The sequence below is a fragment of the Hemicordylus capensis genome, chromosome 3, assembly GCF_027244095.1.
Source record: "Hemicordylus capensis ecotype Gifberg chromosome 3, rHemCap1.1.pri, whole genome shotgun sequence".
Taxonomy (NCBI): domain Eukaryota; kingdom Metazoa; phylum Chordata; class Lepidosauria; order Squamata; family Cordylidae; genus Hemicordylus; species Hemicordylus capensis.
The window spans coordinates 38,722,091-38,738,053 of NC_069659.1; the positions used below are offsets into that span (position 1 = coordinate 38,722,091).

A 15,963-nucleotide genomic window follows, 5' to 3' on the forward strand; every position below is an offset into this window, starting at 1 on the left:
CTGTCGGTTAAAGGCAGGTTTTAAGGTAATGTAGCCAGCCCTTAAACTGGAGCCTCCTATAGCTAGGACCTATTGCTCCCCTAGCTTTGTGCTGCCTATTTGGCAGTGTGCCAGAAGAGGGAGCTGGTGGCTTGCTTTCTGCAGCAACGTTTTGATGCCACCCCACCCCCTGGAGGCCCTGTGAGCACAACCACTGGCTCCCCTTGCAGCAGGCAGGGGGATAGAAGGTTCCTGTCTGAGGCTGGCCTTGCCTCATGGTCAGAGTCTCCTTGGTCTTGGTGGGTTATGTTTGTTTTCTCTGGCTTGATATAAGAACATCATAAGCTGCCTTATATTGAGTGAGACCATCCATCCATCTTGTTCAATATTGTCCACACTGACTGCCCATAGCTCTCCAGGGTTTCAGAGGGAAATTTCCCACAAGCTTGACTCGGAACTCTGTTCCTGACCCTTGGCTTACTGCTTGACTCCTGGCTTCTGGTTTGTCTGCCTGGCTTGACTTGGAACTCTGTTCCTGAACCTTGGCTTACTGCTTGACTCCTGGCTTCTGGTTTGTCTGCCTGGCTTGACTTGGAACTCTGTTCCTGAACCTTGGCTTACTGCTTGACTCCTGGCTTCTGGTTTGTCTGCCTGGCTTGACCCTGGACTTAACCTAAGACACACTGGATGATCCCAGTCAGCCCACCCCTAGTGTGGGCTGACTGTTTCCAACCCCTAGTGTGACTCAGACTGTTGCCTCAGCGCCTGCCCCCGGTTCTTGTCTGTCTGCCTGACTCTCCCAGTCCCATCTTGTAGCTTGGCTCCTCTTATAGGCTGCTGCCTACAGCTCAGCCTGACACCAATGCAGCTGGCTAGAAGTTTGCCTACAGTTTGCTAACTCAACAGTCACCAGGTGACACAAGGCAACAATGGGGTCCCACTTGGTCATATAAATTCTCAGATTCTGACTCAACTCCTCAGTCTGAACAATTTGTCTGTACAGGGAACACCAAGCAGGTGTCACATGAAGTTACCCAATTCCCTGGTTGCCTGCTGTTGGCCTGGTTTTGCCCAAGCCTGTAGCCAGAAATGGTGGTGAGAGAGCCAAAGGCAGGGAGTTATTGCAGAACAGTCGGACCATAAATGCAGTCAGCCCAAGATGCTTAAAGTTAGCTGCATTACTTATCAATAAGATGCAATTTAATTTTATATAAAAGACATTTCAGGTGCATGCCCATTATCCCAATTCCTTTACATTCATTGGCCAGAGCATTGGAAAGTGGGTGCAACTTTACTTCTTAGAAAGCAATTGGGAAGAATCCTGCTTGCACATTTTTCCTTATATGGTATGTTAAGAGGATAGAGAGGGAGGGGGAGGGTAGAGTACTATTTGATGTACTCTCAAATAGCTATAACCCTGGCTTGGACTCACTACTCCAGTCTCCTTGAATGAATAGTCTATAGTATTTACAGTAGAACCAAATCAGGATCTCCTTACAATATCCCTTACCTTTCAGCATTTTGACAGCAACTTGGACCGACACTCCCGTTTCACTGATTCCATATGCTGTAGCATTCACCACTTTCCCAAAGGCACCAGAACCAAGTACTTGCCCTACAAGAAAGGAAAGAAGTGTTCTTGTTGCCTTCCAGTTTGATCACATGCTTATCGGTTTCATGATGGACACCACAGGCTGCTCACCGAATTCCAGATTTTCTCTGGGAAACTCCCATTTGGGTTCATAGGCAATCTCGCTGAAATCCACATAGATATAATCATTATCAGAGGGACCAACCATCTGTATCATTTGCAGTTGCCTTTCATATCTGGATTGCTACAGAGAATGGAACATTTTAAGTGGTGATGAGGGCATGGAAGGAAAATAGGGAGTGTGAAAGACAGGCATGGGTTAGCCTTTACCTTTTTGTAGTTATAGCATATTAAGATGAACAAGAGCATGATGCCTGGAATACAGACTCCAATAATGGCATATAATGCAACATTGTCTGATGGAACAATTATTACGACCTCTTCTGGATCTTGAAAAGAGAGAAATGATTAATAGTGACATTTTGAAAACCAAACTGGACAAAACAAGCTTCACAGAAACATTCATCACAAATGCAAAAGGAACATACCCTCTTCTGCAAAAGCTTAGTTTATTTATTTTACTTTACATCATTTTTACCCCACTTTCCCCACCCTCAACATTTCAATGTGGCATGTACATCAATGTGGCTAAAAACATCAAACAATATACGGTGAAAAATAAAAAGCAATCGAACAATAAACAAAATGATATAATCAGCAGTTAAATTCATAATCTAACAGAACCACAGCAATGAATACCTAGTAATCAACAGTCCACCATCCCAAACCAAATATTTGCTATCTTATCTATTTATTTATGCATGTGTGTTTGAGATGTCCCTATGTGTCCCTACAACTGTACCAAATTTGGTCAAAATCAGTCCCCACTTGAACCTCAAACATTCATGTGTCCGCCATCTTGAATCAGGGTGGATAACATCATCACAAACTACGCCCTTGAGCCACCCCTATGTGTCCCTACATATATTTCCCTATGTGTAGTAAATTTGGTTCAAATCAGTTAGGCGGTTCACAAGTTAGCCCACTTGCGCCTCAAATGTTTACGTGTCCGTCAACTTGATTTGGGGTGGATGACATCATCACAAACTACACCAGTGAGTTTGTGATGATGTGTCCCTACAACTGTACCTGATTTGGTTCAGAATGGCCCAGGCATTGTGATGTTGATGGGACACACACAAACACACACACACGGAGTGCCCGGTGATCTCATTAGCCTACTGAAAAGTAGGCTAAAAACAAGCAATTATACAATGACAATAAATGAAACATTTAAATGTGTTATACTTCCCCCTTCTTTAACCAGTGAGGTATTATGCTTTATAGCAGCATTTTCCAACGGATGTGCCACACTGATTCAACCCATAATGCACTGAGAAGGAGGTGCCTCCTTCCTGATTCATAAAGGTGTGAGTCAGTTGCAAAGCCAGAAGTTTAAACTTCTGGCTTTTTCAGTTTTTCAGTGTTTAGTCTGGATAGACTATCACCCAATGACCTGCCTTAAAGTTACTGCAAGGCCAAAGCTCAATAGGAATTTGACTGAAGGGACAAGATACAATGCACCAACCCAGATGGGACACTATGGGCCAAACAACATGTTACATTAAGTGTAACATTAATGTAAAGTAAAGTGTGCCATCGAGGTGGTGTCGACTCCTGGTGACCTCACAGCCCTGTGGTCATCTTTGTAGAATACAGCAGGGGTTTACCATTGCCATCTCCCGTGCGGTATGAAATGCCTTTCAGCATCTTCCTATATCACAGCTGCCCAATATAGTTATTTCCCATAGCCTGGGACACATAACAGCAGGGATTTGAACCAGCAACCTCTGGCTGGCTAATCATGTAATTTACCCACTGTGTTTCCCATAGCCTGGGAAACACCAGCAGGGATTTGAACCAGCAACCTCTGGCTGGCTAATCAAGTCATTTACCCACTGTGCCATTAGGTGGCTTGTTAACATTAATGTAACATTACATTAAGTGTAACATGAGTCATTGGCCCTTGCATATTTGGGTTTTGTTTGCCAAAGAGTAGCTGCAAGAGATCCCAATCAGGAGTGAGGACATGGGGGAGAGGAACTTTAACTTAGCCCAATCATGTAATGCTGGGGTGAAACTGCAGGCCAGATCAGCCCATGGAGGTCAACTGACCACCAGCCTAGGTGGCCAGATTTGGCTTTTAAAAAGCCAAATTCTGGCTTACGGCCCATTTGACCCACGAGTATACCCCTTAGGTTCTGGCAACCTTGCACCAGCCAGCGTGAGGCCGAGACAAGCCCCGCCACTGCCTTTTCGTCCCCTCACTGCTGCCGAAAAGGGGGCACATGTACTTATTTCTCTCCAACCGGCAGGCTTCCTTCTTCTCCCACCCCACTCCACATCCTGCCTCTTCTGCCTGTGATGGTATTTCTCTCCCCCCCACCACCCCCACTGCTGTGTGGCAGTGGAAGTTGTAAGTTTCTTCCTTCCTGCTCCGCTGCTGCTACTCTCCACCCCTCCTCCTCCCTCAAAGTGGGCTCTTCAGTGTGCAAAGCCCTAGCCCTGAGGAGGAAGATGGGAAATAATGAGTGGGGAGGAGGAAGAAGACAGAAGGCGATGCAAAGCTATGAGTGGCCCTCTGGAGGTGCATCAGAATCAAATTTGGCCCACCACCTGATTGAGTTTGACACCCCTGGTGTATTATTATTAATTATATTATTATTATTATTATTATTATTATTATTATTATTATTATTATTATTATTTCTTGTTTACACAGACAGGTGTTATTGACTGGTTTGTTTTATCTAGACATCGAGTCCTTCCCAAGGACCTGGGATGCCAGAATTTTATTGTCAATGGTTATAGATATCGTCGCAGAATATAGGCTGTTCCCAGTAAAGCTGCTTTTTGTAATTGGCTGATGGTGATTTCTGTGGCCCCTATGGTGTTGAGGTGCTCTTCAAGGTCTTTTGGAACTGCACCCAGGGCGCCAATTACCACTGGGATTATTTTGGTCTTCTTCTGCCACAGCCTTTCAATTTCAATTTGTAGATCTTTGTATTTGGTGATTTCTTCTTCTTCTTCTTCTTCTTCTTCTTCGATAATAATAATAATAATAATAATAATAATAATTCAATTTCTATACCGCCCTTCCAAAAATGGCTCAGGGCAGTTTACACAGAGAAATAATAAATAAATAAGATGTCCCCAAAGGGACACATTCTAAAAAAACATTTATTTTGGCCTTATCACCACATGAATTCAGAAGCATGGTTAGGATTGAGTTGTTAATCTCTTAAACCTGTGGTTCCCAACTTGAGGACTGCCAGATGTTGTTGAACTACAACTCCCCTCATCCCCAGTCTCAATAAATTGTAGCTGGGGCTGATCGGAGTTGTAGTTCACCAACATCTGGAGGCCTCCAGGTTGGGAACCACAGCCTTCAACCGGTGAATCATAGAGTGGGAGGGGGCCTATCTAGTCCTCTCCTGCTTGATGACTGTTGAACAGATGACTATCTAGCCTCTGCTTGAAGATCTCCGGAGGGAGGGAGGAAGGGAGACCACTTAATGCTTAAGGAATTTGAATGTGTTCTATTGTTGAACTAATTATTACTGTTAATAATAAGAAGCTCTTATTGTTAGGTTTTCCAAGCATTTGTCTTAAGTTAAAAATCACACTCACAGAAACACACATTTTGCCCACAGTTCCATATTGACAGGTCTGTTCTGGCCTCTATAATACAGTATTTCATACAAACCATAATTAACTGTGAATGCCCCATTCAAGTGAAAGATCCCACAGCATTTTACAGTATTTATTTATTTCAAATATTTATATTCCCGCCTGTCCAATACAATACTGCTCAAGGCGGCTCATAACAGTAAAAGAAAAAAAAGTAATATAAAATTCAACACACACAAAAACAAATTAAACACAATGTAGAATAAAGAACAATTAAAACAAACCCAATTAAAATTAAAAACCCATCAGGCTATAGTAAAACCCACTAAAAAGCCTTTCTAAACAAGTAAGCTTTAAGAGCTTTTTAAAAAATCCTAACCAGTTTTACAGTACCCTGTGGATTATTTGCAAAATGCTGCTCTATAGCATAGCCATACAGTACCTTTTGGATTCAGGGAGATTGTTTGGCAGGATATGTCAACGGAATTGTTTGCACAGCAACGAAGAACAAATCCTCTTTGTGCTACTGTTATGTTTAAAATGCTGTTGGTGATTGAGAAACCAAAGGTTTTTCCTTCACGCCTGTTGTCTGAAAATCCTTTTGTGATTTCTGTACAACTGAGGGGAAAAGAAATCCATTCATATTTCCTACTGCTTACCCAAAGTATTGGAAAGGCAGGAACATGGCAAAGGGCAGGAGTATGGGAATGGTGTTTCATAAAGTTTTTTAGTGATACATGAATTGAATTGCTGCTAACTCTATTTTTAGCTCACAAGTCATCTTAATGTTGCAGATGTGCACAGGCCCAACCCTAAGTTAGAAAGAAGCAGCCCATGGTTTTCTCCATGATCTTCTCCAGACAAGTTATTTACTTGTCTCAATCAAAATCTCCATCATTCACACCAGCACTTGGCACCCGGCTATTTAGTGCTGATCTGGGCGCTTTCCAGATTACATGCTACAATGTAGTAAAATGCTTCAACTTGGCAGGACTGTATTTGAAAACAACCCCCAAAATCTTAAACTCCTACAATGGGAAAATACAGCTATTTTTTCTGCAATGGGCTTGCAACACTGTAGCACTATAACATAAAGATAAAATCTGAAATAAGGCATTGGAAACGTGAACAGCACCTTGATGTCAATGCAGGGACTACAGTGTCACAACACAGGAAGTACAGAAGCACACTTAGCAGATCCATAGTGACACTGTCGTGGGGTCTAATCTGGAAAGCACCTTAGTGCCAAATTCACCCCTTGGTTGGCTGTGAGTAAAGGAATCCTGCCCTTAGAGTGGTTCATGATGGGTGTCAGTGAGGAAAGCTCTGTTGCCAGATTTGGCTTTTTTAAAGCCAAAAATCCCCCCCCCCCGCCCACTCTCTGAAGTCGCCAGGAGCATTACCAGACAGCAGGCTTTACCGTGGTTTTTCTGGGAGGCTTTACTGCAAGTTTGAAGATGCCCCCCAAAACCGATGCAAAAAGTGGATTTTTTAAAACCCCGGATATAAATTGGGCTACACTCTAATGCCCGATGAAAAACCCGAATTGTGTGTGAAATGCTCCCTCATAGCTCACAGAGACCAGGGTAAATTTATGATATGGGAATGCACATCTCCATTCTGGAGAAGATGCGAATGAAAAGCCAGGTGTGAAAAACTTCCATGCCTCTTCTTTCCCTCAGTAGCAACATCCCTTCTTCATTGCCTCCACTTCTCCCCCTCCTTGCAATCTCAACCCTCTCCTCCTCACCCCATGCAGGACTAGGCTACGAAGATCAACTGAAGTGGGGAGGGGTTGGAGTTTTGAATGCCTATTTGCAGGTAGCACCTGCATACACACATTTCACACCGCTTGAAAATACCACAAGGTATTTGGCCATACATAAAGCCCACTGGCAATTACACATGAGAAGCATCAAGTTCCAAGTGTGAGTTTACTCACCTTCCACTCACTCACTCTGGCTTCTGTCTTCCTTCCCAGAGAGAATTCATGCCATATTCAAATGCAGGGCAGGCTCCTCTAATGGTTTTTGCAGTGCTGCCTGCTGGCCAGCTTTTGCTGTCCAAGAAGAACCAGCCCTTTCCCCATTCATCCGAAAAGTAGAAATCAGTTCTTCTCTGAAAGCGAAAGCTGGCCAGCAGGTGGCGCTGCAAAAATCATGAGAGGGCCTTGCCTTGTGCCTGAACACAGCATAAAGTTACACTAGGAAAGAAGCCAGAAGCCAGTACTAATGTGCGGAGGGTGAGTAAACTCACTCCTGGACCTTGCGCAAAAGCTTCTCATGTAGCACTTATTAGCATCTTGAAGAACCTTCTGCAACCTACTACAGCCGGATTCACTAGTAAGCTAGAGGCTCACATACATATTTTAAAGGGCTCAAATGCACATTTAGAACTCTTTAAGCCATCTTTGCATGTACAGTTTGTCAGTCTTAACCCTAAAACATCTAGGTCCTGATGACAGAGTCCATGGTTCAAAGCACCTAGTACCTGACAATGAGTTCCCCATCTGAATGGTTGAGAAAGAGAATGTTAATCTAGATGAATAATTAGTCTAGCCCAGGAATTCTCAACGTTGGGTCCTCAGATGTTATTAGACTTCAATTCCCATAATCCCCAACCAAAGTCCACTGGGGCTGAGGATTATGGGGGTTGAAGTCCGATAACATCTGGGGACCCAACGCTGAGAATCCCTGGTCTAGTCCACTAAGGCAACTCTTAGTATAGTTTTGGTTGTGTTTTTAAAAAGTAGGGCTTCAGAAATATGACTTCTTGCTAAGTCCTAATAATGGCATATTGCTTGCTGTCAAGGATGCAGCTGCTAACAGCCACAGAAAGTGGGCATGGGTCTCTGTATTTACTTTTTCCCGTGCTCTCCAGTACACTGCTTCCAGACCAAAGATGATTCAGGAGAGCTCTCAGAGGTGCAAGAAATTTGACTTCCTGTTTTGTTGATTGTTACTTCAGGTTTTCCTGTGAAAGGCAGAGCAAAACAGAGTACTTAACAAGAATTTTCATACATTATCAGGACCAACCACCCTCTACCAAGAACTCTTTAAGCCAGGACTTCTCAGACTGAACTGCAACTCACAGTGGCTGGGGATGATGGGAGCGGTGGTCCAGCAACATCTGAGAACCCAAGTCTGAGAAGCCCTGCTTGAAGCCTCCCATTTTATAACTCACCCTGTTGGTGAACACCTTTACCTAGAAACAAATTCTAGAAATGGGAAGGGCATTTACTTTCAGGGAAGTATGTTTAGAATTGTGGCCTATAAAGCAAAGTAAAAGACTGACCGCTGGCAGCTTACACTTTCATCTAATGTTTGGATACAGAAACAGGTCCAAAGATTAGGGACATAAAGAAATATAGCAAGCTGTATATAAACATATAAACTGCCTTGCATTAAGTCAGACAAGTGGTCCATCTGGCTCAATACTGTCTACCCTGACTGACAGCAGTTAGACAGAGGTTGCTACTACAGTATTTCCAGTAGTACTACCTTAGATACTTTGACTGGAAATGCCAGAGATTTAGGGTTACCAACCCTAACTTGTTATCTCTAGAGATCCCCCCAACCTAATATTTTTCATACTATTATGCCAAAAAAAAAAAATCTCTAGGAGTGCTTTCAACAGTCACCAAGAGATCAAGACCGATTCCTGGAGACTCCAAATATACTACTACTACTACTACTACTACTACTACTACTACTACTTAGTAGTAGTATTTAGTTCTATTATTATAGTACTATTTAGTATGACTGTAACAATATTATGATTTAGTACTATTATTATTGATGAATCCTACAACAACCTAGCAAGAGAATTTCTGTATGCGATGCATAGGGAAGGACTATAATTCTGTGGAAGAGCATCTGCTTGGCATACAGAAGGTCCCAGTTTCAGCCCTTGGCATCTCCAGGTAGGGCTGAGAAATACCATTTGAAATCAGTGCCGATAATACTGAGCTAGATGGGCCAATGGTCTTAACAGTCTAAGGCAGACAGCGATCTAATCCTTGTGCTATAACATTGAACTAGGGGCCCTCCCTAGAAATGTAGTTTTGCAACTCCTGTTCCCATCAATGCAACTTGTAGGACATGTTGGGGGAATTCCCACTGAAACAAAGAGGCTGGACAATACAAGTGTGCTTAATGGATATAAAGAACCTGTCTTGCAATGGCCTGCCCAGTAGGATCACTGGGCAGGGCATCTAGCCCTGAGTTGTCCATTCTGACTGGCAGTAACTCTCTGCAAGCTCAGAGGTCCTTCTCAGTTCACAAATGAGATTCTTTAACTGGAAGTGCTGGTGATTCCATGTGGGATCTTCTCCATGCAAAACATGTGCTCTGCCACTGCGCTACAACCTTTCCCTGAGAGAACAGTTCCCACTTCTCCTATCTTTTAAATATTGCACTTCATGCCTTTTAATCTATGTCTCTTGTTTATAATAATAATCTATATTCTGAAAGACAGTATGGAAAAGAGCAGAAGAAATTTCTGTAGAAACTGGGAAGGATGGAGTAAGCTGGGATAGAAGAAACACACAGAAGTACCATATTTATCTGAATAAAAGACAACTTGGAATTTAAGATGACCCACCCTTAAAAACAGAGGTTAAGTACAGGTTATACCAGTATTTATCCAAAAGGAGCAGGACTCTGAATTTGACCACCACGTCCCCTCCCATTTCTAATATAAAAGAATGGGGGGGGGGCTGCTCTTAGATTCAGGTAAATACGGTAAGTGGCATGGAATCACATCTTGTTTTGTTTTTACTCACTTTTCACATAGAGTTTCAAGGTTCTCTCCAAATAGAGATCATCATTTTCTGCATAGAACACGTATTCTCCTGGTTGGTGTTTATGGTCACAGAAGGTTGAAGAGATGCTGTTTCATAAAGGAAGGAAGGAAGAATCACTCAAGCATGTATACAAATGCATTTATTATTCAAAGATGGTTTTTTTGACTCAGACCAGGCAGCTATCAAAGAATAAATACCCAAAATAGCATCCTGGCTAAGCTGGGTTACACTACATATCATTTAAAACACATTCTATGTAACTGCTTGCTTGTTCCCCCTGTGAAAAAGAGCAGACATGCAGGACACACATTCATACAGCACTGGGAACATAGAGAGTTACCTTATACAGAGTCAGACCACTGATCCATCTAGCTCAATACTGTCTACACTAACTGGAAATGGCTCTCCAAGGTTTCAGGTGAGAGTTTTTCCCAGCTCTACCTGGAAATGCCAGGGGTTGAACCTGGGACCTTGTGCATGCAACTCAGATGCTCTGCCTCTGAGCTATGGCCTCATCCCCAACATGACAGAGACAGGATAGCCCAGCTCCAGAGCTCCCGGCCTTGAGTCCCCAGGCATTGAACTACAACTCCCACCATCCTTAGCTACAATGGCTGAAAGAATGGTGGGTGCTAACATCCCAAGACTGGGAAACATAGGAAGCTGTCATATACTGAGTCAGACCATTGGACTAGCTAGCTCAGTATTGTCTTCACAGACTGGCAGTGGCTTCTCTAAGGTTGCAGGCAGGAATCTCGCTCAGCCCTATCTTGGGGATGCCAGGGAGGGAATTTGGAACCTTCTGCTCTTCCCAGAGTGGCTCCATCCCCTGAGGGGAATATCTTGCAGTGCTCACACATCAAGTCTCCCATCCATATGCAACCAGGGTGGACCCTGCTTAGCTAAGGGGACAAGACATGCTTGCTACCACAAGATCAGCTTTCAGCCAGATGACAGCTAAAGGGGTCCAGTTGTAGAGCAAGTAGCTGAGAGTCAGGGGCAACAGTTAGAAGAGTGATGGTGATGGTGGTGGTGGTGGTGGTGGTGGTGGTGGTGATGAAATTATAAAGCATTTTTAAAAATAAGGTATCAGCAGCTGGCTTACTACTGCCATGAATATTTATAAAGTATATCACTTTTGAACATATGTTCTCAAAATGATTTACATAAAGTAATAAATAAGAAGGTTCCCTGTCTGAAAAGAGTTCGCAATCTAAATAGAAACAAAAGATCGACACCAGCAACAACCACTGAAGGGATGCTGTGCTGGGGTTGGGTAGGGCTAGTTGCTCTCCCCTGCTAAATGTAAGAGAATTATCACTTTAAAGAGTGTGTCACTTTAACAGGGTTACCTGAAATGAGAAGGGACAGGACTGATGGTTGAATAGTGTTGATCCAAAATGTCCTCCCTCCTCGCTGCCAACCACTAATATTCTCAGATGGCAAAAAGGCAGGGGGAGGAAAGAGAGTTATAAACAGTTTCTCAGGAAGACCTGAGAAACTCTAAGAACCGCCCCCCCCCCCGAATCTTCCTCAGAATAACACTACATCCTGACTAGTGCTGCCATCGGCGGACAGAGGCATGGTGTAAATAGTAAAACCAAAATAAGTGACACCTACTTCTACCACCACTACAGAGTAGTAAGCTGCCCCCTCAAAATTATAGGAAAGGCAAGAGGGGCAAGAGGGTTGACAGCTAAGCAATGCAATGTGTCTTTGGGTCTGTCCTTGGAGTTCCCAACCTTGAGTCTCCAGATGTTGTTGGCCTACAAACCCTCACAGTGGCTGGGGATGACAGAAGATGTAGGCCAACATCCCTGGGGGCCCAAGGCTGGGAATCCCTGCTGTGGGAGCTCAGTCAATACGAACGCTCAGAGAAAAGCCGGAGGCAGACAAATGGCTGGCATTACAAAAGCAGAAAATTCCACCCCACCCCCACAATCATCCTGCTCAATCCCCAAAACTTTCAGTAGGGATGTGCATGAACCGGTTTGGCGGTCCTTTTACAGGTGTCACTCCGAAGCGGTTCAGAGGTCCGGTGTTCAGGCCAGTTAAGTGGTGGTAGGTTAAGGAACATGGAAGGGCTCCCTTCTGCCCCACCATGTTTCCCCCACCAACGTTGTCACCAGAACCGCTGGTGTGGGGCACTGACCGGAGCAGGAAGGAGGTACGCTGCCACCCTGCGCCAGCGATTTTGGTGCCAGCGCCAGCAGGGGAAATGCGGCGTGAGGGTAAGAGCACCCGCCCTGCTCCTTAAGGTAACCCCACTGACACTGAACCAGCCCGAACACTGGTTCGTGTACATTCCTACCTTTCAGCACCTTTACATTTGCCCAAATTTCTTTGTTTGGCCCATTTTGTCCCAAAATAGAGATTTTGTCCCAAAATAGAGATGTACATGAAACAGGTTTTGTGTTTCGTTTCAAGCTTGAAGCAAATCACAAGGCGGCTGAAACATTTCACCAAAACAGCAGCTGAGTTGGCTGTTTTGACAAAACATCTCAAAACTGTTAGAGTGTTCCAGCCATAGGGAACAATGGGGAAACTCAAAGCACCCCATTGTTCCCCATGGGTAGATCCTAGGGACACCAAAGTGGGTTGTGTGATAGGGCATGATGGGTGCTACCTACCACCCAACCCACAAAATAAATGGGCAAGCAGGTGATCTAAAATATTTTTAACCTTTCCCCTAGACCCCCATAGGATTCTTCCCCCCCAGACCCCAATGGGCCTCCAAAATGGTGCTCAAAACATCAAAAAATTTCAATTGAAATGGGGTTGTTCTGCTCCAAGCTCGAAGGACCCTTTTAAAAGGAGGGTGTTTTGTTTTGAGCTCAAAACACTCGAAACAGCTCATTTCAGGTTGAAATGTTTCACAGTTGAAACGCACATCCCTATCCCAAAACTCTTCAGCACTTTCAAATTTCACCAAAAGTGCTACAGGGAGAATGTTTGGATTCATTCATGTGTAAGACAAGTTGTAAAGCAGACATCACACAAGTCCTATGTGAACACATTATGAATGGTGGAGAAGAGATGTTGGGGTCACAGCCATTGGGCTTGACCCTGATTTCCATGCATTCAATTTGTCTATTTATAAATAAATCAAATATTATAAAGACACCATAAGTCTCCAGTGATATCTCCTCCAAAAGAAGCCAAAAATTATCATGACTCAGTAAATGGGAAGTATGTAATATATAGCATATTTCAGACATCCTAGAAAAGTAACAGGGAGGAGCATCCATCGGTTGCTGCTATACAAAGTCCAAATGTATAAGAACAACAACACCACCACCAAAACACAATGCTTATATTTTCTCTGTTCTGAGACTTTGAGTACTGCTGCAGAATACTTGTGTCATATATAAAAATTGTTCCATACTGACAGAGGAAGAGACAGAAGGTGTATAATATTAGTAGTTTTCAACTGTCTTCCAGACCAGGGATTCTCAAAGTTGGGTCCCCAGATGTTATTGGACTTCAACTCCCATAATCCCCAGACCCAATGGCCTTTGGTTGGAGATTAAGGGAGCTGAAGTCCAATAACAGCTGGGTACTAGCTGGGTGACTAGCTGGATACTAGCTGGGTGACTCTGGGCCAGTCACTTCTCTCTCAGCCTAACCTACTTCACAGGGTTGTTGTGAGGAGAAACGCAAGCATGTAGTACACTGCTCTGGGCTCCTTGGAGGAAGAGCAGGATATAAATGTTAAATAAATAAATAAATAAATAAATAAATAAATAAATAAATAAATAAATAACTAACATCTGGAGACCCAATGTTGAGAATCCCTGTTCCAGACAAGGCAAGAAAATCAAATTTCCCACAATTTGTCTGGATCTCTTAACACATACTGGCTGCAATCCAGACTAATGTTGCACCAGCACAACAGTGTTTCCCACTGTGCAAACTGAGGTGATAATATCTAGTGACACCCCTCCCCCCCACTGTTCCCTCTGCAACTCTCTGTGCCTCCTGAAAATATGTCCCTGTGGGTTCCCCAACCCTTAGGGATATATTTTTGGGAGGCACAGGCAGCAGCAGGATGGAGCCATAGCTCAGTACAAGAATATCTTCTTCACTTGCAGAAGGACCCAAATTCAATCCAAGGCACCTCCCAGCTGGGAAAATACTCCTACCTGAAACCTCTAGGTGTAGACAATACTAAGCTAGATGAATGAATGGGCTGACTCAAATAAGGCAGCTTCCTATGTTCCTATGAAGGGTAATCAAAAACCACACACACACACACGATGGAAAATTCATTCACACAGACACACATGATGGAAAATTTCATTCATTCATTCATTCATTCATTTTATTTACTGCCCTTCCTAAAGTGGCTCAGGGTATAATAAAACAATTAAAATAAAATAAAATAAATTTAAACCAGATTAAAATTTAAAACTAGATATCATTAAAAGCCAGGCTAAAAAGATGGGTCTTTAAGGCTCTCTTGAAGGCCTCCAAGGAAGATAATCCTCTCATGTCCACAGAGAGCACATTCCACAACCTAAGGGTGACAACTGAGAATGCTTTTGCACTGGCACCATCTGAATGACAGCTAGTTTTTTTTTTTTAGATGAGCACCTACATATCCTTGAACATTTCACAGATAAAAATAGGGAGACTTGTGTATTTGTAGCATTTCTTTTCTCACTCCAAGGATCACTGCCTGATCTCCTCCCCCTCAACACAGATTGCTGCAGGTTCTTCTTTGCAATTGCCTGTCCCGTGGCTTGCACCGGCTTCAGAAGCAAGCTGTGTGAGTAAACTGATTTTAACAAATCATTTTTGAAAACTTAAGGATGCTTAATAGAATGAATGCTTGCAGGCTGATCACATGCATGTTTGTTCTTCTTCTAAGTGTGTAGACTGCTGCCTTTGGTAAAACAGGTAGGGTTATCTCACCTCTCTTTTATCCCATGACTGCACACAATCATGGTTGCAATCTTTAGCAAACTTACTCTGGAATAAGTCCCATGAAATCATTGGACTTGCTTCTGCAAGATATTCTAAGATATTCCCCTCAGGGGATGGAGCCAGTCTGGGAAGAGCAGAAGGTTTCAAGTTCTCTCTGAGAGAGATTCCTGCCTGCAACCTTGGAGAAGCCACTGCCAGTCTGTGAAGACAATACTGATCTAGATAGACCAATGGGCTGACTCAGTATATGGCAGCTTCCTATGTTCCTATGCCTCAGAGGGAGGGGGAAAAAAGAGGAGGAGGAGGAGGACAGTGTTTTATCAGGACTCAGTCTTGGGAAACAAAAACTGCCCTGGCAAATAAGGATATTTGAAGTATATGTTCTTAAGATGTTTGACGTATGCATTTGAGTGAAACTTCAGGGGCCTATTTGGGTTTGGTCTGCTTTCACCCTCTTCAGCCCAAAGTGAAGTACTGTCTGGGAGGCCAAAATAGGCTCAAAATGAAGCAAACCATTCATACTCTCCAGCCTCTCAAAGCTTCAAAAAGTGGTAGCAAGCATGACTTGTCCCCATAGCTAAGCAGAATCTGCCCTGGTTGCAAATGAATGGGAGACTTGATGTGTGAGCACTGCAAGATATTCCCCTCGGGGATGAAGCTGCTCTGGGAAGAGCAGAAGGTTTCACGTTCCCTCCCTGGCTTCTCCAAGATAGGGCTGAGAGAGATTCCTGCCTGCAACCTTGGAGAAGCCGCTGCCAGTCTGTGAAGACAATACTGAGCTAGATAGACTGATGGTCTGACTCAGTATATGGCAGTTTCCTATGTTCCTATGTTCCTAAGGATTCGTCTCGGAGCAAAGTGAGTCCCCTTGAAGCACGACTGAAGAGAACGGAAGCAAATAGGGAACACTTTGGAGACTCCGAAGTGGTTCCTGAAGTGAAGTGGGGCTGCTTCACACAGGCCTAGTGTACAC

At 43.6% G+C, this 15,963-nt stretch overlaps 1 protein-coding gene across 1 annotated transcript in view; it reads right to left on the reverse strand.

The window, feature by feature from the left end:
* Positions 1–15,963, reverse strand: part of FLT3 (fms related receptor tyrosine kinase 3) — a 101,019-nt gene that overhangs the window by 21,109 nt on the left and 63,947 nt on the right. The window contains exons 10-15 of the mRNA XM_053309596.1: positions 10,044–10,150; positions 8,122–8,233; positions 5,703–5,878; positions 1,901–2,019; positions 1,682–1,814; positions 1,490–1,594 (exon numbers count right to left, since the gene is read on the reverse strand). Coding sequence (XP_053165571.1) covers positions 1,490–1,594; positions 1,682–1,814; positions 1,901–2,019; positions 5,703–5,878; positions 8,122–8,233; positions 10,044–10,150 — 752 coding nt within the window. The remainder of the gene's footprint in view (positions 1–1,489; positions 1,595–1,681; positions 1,815–1,900; positions 2,020–5,702; positions 5,879–8,121; positions 8,234–10,043; positions 10,151–15,963) is intronic.